Source organism: Trichechus manatus, unplaced genomic scaffold, assembly GCF_000243295.1.
Source record: "Trichechus manatus latirostris isolate Lorelei unplaced genomic scaffold, TriManLat1.0 scaffold00010, whole genome shotgun sequence".
Classification (NCBI taxonomy): Eukaryota; Metazoa; Chordata; class Mammalia; order Sirenia; family Trichechidae; genus Trichechus; species Trichechus manatus.
Genome location: NW_004443946.1, coordinates 13,798,685 through 13,804,302, shown reverse-complemented (window position 1 = coordinate 13,804,302; position 5,618 = coordinate 13,798,685). Strand labels below are relative to the sequence as shown.

The following is a 5,618-nucleotide window of genomic DNA, read 5'->3' as shown; positions in this document are numbered from 1 at the left end:
CTTACAACATTATGTGACCATAATGTTCAGGATTTCCTTCACTCATCCTATTTACATTAACATATTAAAATTCTATGTTTTATAAATAACACCTTTCTTTTCTAACAACATACTCTTTCCCGTGGAGTATTAGTTTGTTATTATTAATATGACATTTAGAGAGATTACAGTATACATTAAATTTACGGCCAGATAAATATAAAAATAATCGATACCAATATAATCTTCATAAAATAGTTACATAGTTGGTAAACAATTTTATAAGTTGGAGATATTGTAGCAAATACTATTAAAACATAAAAGCTGATCAAAGGGGGCCTGGTCCACAGAAGATGTTTATTTGATGTAACAAAACAATACAGTTAGTGTTAGATCCAACCACAAAGAGCAAAAGGAATGAAAAATTTGTACAATGCACATAGAAAAACAAGATATTTACTGTGACAACTACATATTCCTAAAATAATGCTTCTAAAATTACTCAATTATTAAAATCTACATGAAAACAGAAAGATGTTAATAGCGACAAAGTGCATAAAACCAAACATCAAATTTTGAGCAAATTAATATACTAAGCAATTTGCTAACAAAGCATGATTTTTTTTCCCTTGTTTACAATCTGCTCAAAATTATCTTTATACCAACAGAGTGGGCAGAACATTTAGGTTTAATATCAATTACACAATATTAGCATAAACTTCCACAGCTACAGATAGGGTACTGTTTTCTTTTGAGCTGGCAAAATGACTATAGTAACATCAGATCATTTCTCTGAATTGAGAATTTTATCCGAATAAATGCCACATACCTTCCAGATATATGCGTATCTTTCTATATCATGTAAATGGCTTTGCCCATTTAAATAATAAACCATACAGCATTTAAGAATCATTATTATATGAGTAACAATGACATGTTCCAGGTTTAACAATTTCATAGGCCAAAAAAAATTTCTTCTTAAAAACTAGTTTTATAAACACAGAATATATTGCATGAGTACCTGCTGGTATTTTTTAAGAAAATATATTGTGCAATTGTGGCTACCATGTACTGCTGGCAAAGCATTATTGTTTATGTAAAATATGAAAAAAACTGAGTAAAAATCTTTCAACCGCCTATTACCATGATGAAAGGTTACTTGCCTTCTTAAAAAAATTATATTGGCATCTTCTTGAAAAAAATCTGATAAGGAACAAACTCCCTAGCCAAAAATAAATAAATAAAAAGGTGCATTTTTAAAAATGATGCTACTGCAATGTATTGATTTAAATACCAAAGGATTGTGAAAATGTGTTGTCTGTGGTCTGGCATTAAAGAACATACTAAAAAAGAGCATTAATGTAAATTAAGTAAAAAGGGGATCAAAATGGAAATAACCGAGTTTGTGCAGTATTGTAGCCAGGCTTCTAAAATTAGATATAGAAAATATAAATAGACTGCTTTAGGTAATGAGACACCAGTGTCCAAAAACAGGAATGAGATTATGAAAAAGCTCAGTTAACTTGATCCAAAGCTCTGAGTAATTCTTCACCCTGCAGTAGGTTTCTGCTGCCTTGTACAGGAGCATTAACTTCACAATCATAACTGGTCAACTGTGGTAATCCACTCTCATCCATTGATTGCCCCAGCAGTCTACATGCTAAATCTGAAAAACAAAGAGATACCTAAGTATTCATTCATCTAGACAATATTTATTAAACACCTACTATGCACTAGGAATTGGGGAAAATAAGGCAAATCAGCTTCTAGAAAAGTTTTTAATCTAATGGGCAAAACTGCTACGTAAGCAAGCAAGTACAATCAAATGTTATTGGTGCTGTGTCAGAAGTGCTACAGGATACAATGGAGGCGCAAAGGCATCAAAATTTACAAGTTTCATCTTCTATTCAATACTTAATAACACACAGATATAGATATATCAAAGATAAGTACTAAACAATGAAAGCTCCATTTCAAAATATCTATTCCTGAGTTACTGCCATGAGATGAGATGTTACTTTATTTTTTAATCTTGCTTAAGGAACCAAAGTCACTCTCACTTAATTGTCTTTGTGAAGTTCAAGGGAGAAAAAATAAACTAACCTGAGGGTATTAAAATAATTGTCTTTTGCTCCATTCCATTCTGTTCACTAGATTTGCATCCTTTTACACGTTTCCAAGAAAGTGATGTAGTAGTTGCACGATCATCTGGCTGTTGTAATAATGTTCCCTAAAAACAGTAAAGTTATTTCAATTTTATCATGTTGACTTTTTAAAAATTCAAAAACTGAAATCAGTTTAATACTAATATGTAGGCAGATTTCTTAATAAATACTGCCATAATTTTTAGTTATTTCTATTAATCATACTATGATAAAGGTACTTGCTATCCATTATGATTAATCTGACTACAAATGCTTTCCAGTTAAGTTGGACCGAAAGTATCACTTTAGACTGGTTTAAGTATTGATTACACTAGTACTAACTTATCCCCAAACACTAGTAATTATGTTAATAAAAGAAAGTAACTTAAAGGGAAGAGAATGGTATTGATGGTAATATTGGAAGTGGAATAAGGGCAGAACTTCACACTTTTTACTCAAAATACATCTATGTTGTTTAGAATTTTTATAAAAATGTATTCATTAATGTTTATATTTTTTGAAAAATAAAGTATACAAAGTAAAACACCAATGTCTAACTTCTGAAAGACAACTTTAGTATTTGGAAAAATAACAAAAATTTAAATATATAAAAAAATTCAGAAATAACAATAGCTAGAATAGAAAAGCAAACATACTCTTGCACTTACAATTCCTACTGCTTGAGAAAGCGAACCATCATGTTCCATTTTTCGCTTTCTCTGAGCATTCTGCAAAGCTAGTATCTTTGGATTTAGCTCTTCCTCAGGAACAGTAGTTCTGGGGAAAAAATTTACAAATATTATTATTTAAAAAACAAAAACAAAAAAACACCTATACCTATTTAAAGCAAAATACATAATGCCAAGTTTTCCAACATAAAGGAATGTAATGTTATGCATAAAAGAACTTTCCTGATTAGTAAAGTTTATCACCATAAAAGCCAAACCTCAGTTTTTAAAACAGAAAACTTCTTAAAATATATATTTTCCTATTTTATAAAATAGACCTGAACAGAACTAAGCTGATATTTTTGTAGGTCAAAAACAGTTGAATATCTGCCTTTAACATGCTTCCACCTAATATGACTATAATAGACTGATATTCTTAGGACTAATGAAATGCAAGATGACGATTAATTTCACATTTGTACAGCATTTTCAGTTTATAAAACATTTCATGTTCCTTAGTTCATTTTAACCTCACTCTAATCCCCAAGATCGGTAAAATAGGTATTATCATACTCATTTTATAAATAAGAAACCTAAGGCAATGTTAGGTAAATTGCTCAAAATCCCATTGCTAGTAAGTTGCAGATACGGAAGCACAATCTAGATCTCCTGATGCCCACCACCCTCCCTCTGTTGTCTTCCCACTGTACCATTTTGCCCTCAATATTGATCAGGTTAACAAACCTGAAATATTTGTATCTAAAATTAAATAGTGAAGAACTGTTTTATGAGTCAAGTACATCAATTTTCTTTTATCTACTTTGGCTTCTAAAAAGCTCCCCCCAACCCAGCCCCACCACCCAACACATAATCATAATGGATCTTTTCTCTGTTTCACATAGTTGAGAATGCCATTTGGTTAAAATTCCACTGGATTTATTACACTAACTTCGGTCCTATATGGAGTTTTGTTTTGTATTTGTGTGTGTTTTTTAATTCTGTAAAACCTGCATTATATAAACAGGCAGGCTTTTAAATTCTTATACATTATCTTTATGAAATGTAACTCAATCATATAAATACCATCTTAGTAGTACACTTTTAATGGTTTATCTTAATCTTTGTTCTAAAGCTGTAAGTCTTCTGGTTTAGTACAACATTTTGATTTTGCAAATAATTAACTAGAGATGTGAGGGGAAAAAAAAAAAAAAGCCTCCATAAGCTTGTGAAAGGTAAGTTTATCCCTTAAAATGCTTACTACAGGTTATATCAGAACTCATGTAGAAAACAAAAACTGCTAAAGTGATTAGATGTTAGACTCTGGTTTTGACCAGAATAAAGTACAAGGAAAATGGAATATCCATGGTCCTCTGTAGCTAATAGTAAACTGTAAATTACAGGTCACTGCCATTTACAGAAAGTCCCCGGATTATGAACGACTTCCATTCCTAAGTCTGTCTTTAAGCCAAATCTGTACATAAACTGGTAGTTAGTACTGTCTGTATCTAATGTCAGTAAGTCAAAAGTTTGTCTTAGTATACAGTATATAGCGTACCTTTCTATTCATAAAAAAGCATTAAACACTTCCAGATACACTAAAACATCTTTAACATCATAATACAGCAATAATAATAATGTTTTGATATGCGCTGCAAAGTAGCGCCTGCTAGTTATTTCGAACCATTGTATGTACCTTAAATTTTTAATATAATAGCCTTTATGGGGGTTGCTTCATAACTACAGGTTGTACGTAAGTAGGACGCTCCTAACCCAGGGACTGCCTGTATTCATTCATCTATTCATCCAACAGCCACTTATTGACCAAGTACTATACACTAGGTATTGAGTTCAGATATTGGTACTACTAAAATGCCCAAGACACTGTTACTACTCTAGAGGAGCTCAGAGTCGAAAGTAAGTTGGTAACACAGTAATTTATAAAGTATTGTAAAAATACTTCTGAGTTACTCTAAAACCCCAAGATCTTTTCCTAGCTCAGAAAGAAGACCCAGTGCTACAGGTCAAGTTAGTGATAAGGGCAGGGTAAAAAAAAAGCCATAAGCTCTAGCTATAGCATAGCAGTGCTTCTTTCCTACTGCTATATATAGAGTGGAGAGAATGAATCATTTCTCTTCCACACACACTTCCCCACTGACAGCTAAAATTTGTTTCCTCTGGATATAGCCTAAAATTTAAAATATGTCAAATCCCATTACAATTAAAAAATTATATACAGAAATTACAACTGAAAAATTGGGCTGTCCAGATGTTTGATCAAATTAGCTCCACATAAGCATGTCATAAACCATGCTTAAATTCTCGTTGTAACCCTCAAAAAACCAGTTTAACCTACAATATAGCTAATGTTCTATAAACATGTAGTGAAAAATTAAAAGGAGTTGTAACACAACTATAAAAAAAAAAATCTGTTGCCATTGAGTGGATTCTGATTCATAGCGACTCTATAGGATACAGCAGAACTGCCCCATAGAGTTTCCAAGGAGCGGCTGGTGGATTTGAACTGCTGACCTTTTGGTTAACAGTCATAGCTCTTCACCACTATGCCACCAGGGGCTTGAACAAATATATTGAAAAACAACTTGTCAATTTGGAATAAGGAACTGAAGTGCTCTTAAACTGGAAGGGCTTCCCCTTCCCCCAAAGCATCTTAAAAAAAAAAGAAAAAAAAACTCCAAGAGATCAAAACATCTAAGTCTTGAGAAGGATAGTTAACTAGTTTGATTTAAACAAGAGCAAGAAGTATACCTGGGCCAGTTATTTTACAGAACTTATTGGCTGCATTTATTTATATATATATATATATATA

General features: G+C 31.9%; 1 protein-coding gene across 3 annotated transcripts in view; it reads right to left on the bottom strand.

Moving 5' to 3' along the window:
- Positions 1-316: 316 nt before the first annotated feature.
- The window catches only part of HIF1A (hypoxia inducible factor 1 subunit alpha), a 54,296-nt gene continuing 48,994 nt past the window's right edge, over positions 317-5,618 (bottom strand). For 2 of the 3 annotated variants that reach the window (XM_023726262.1, XM_023726261.1), the window contains 3 exons: positions 2,792-2,900; positions 2,083-2,209; positions 1,309-1,645 (listed from right to left, as the gene is read on the bottom strand). In XM_023726262.1, the coding sequence (XP_023582030.1) occupies positions 1,494-1,645; positions 2,083-2,209; positions 2,792-2,900 (388 nt within the window). In that variant the 3' untranslated portion in view covers positions 1,309-1,493. Of the gene's footprint in view, positions 1,646-2,082; positions 2,210-2,791; positions 2,901-5,618 lie in introns of all 3 variants that reach the window. The other variant, XM_004370926.1, reaches the window with a different exon arrangement.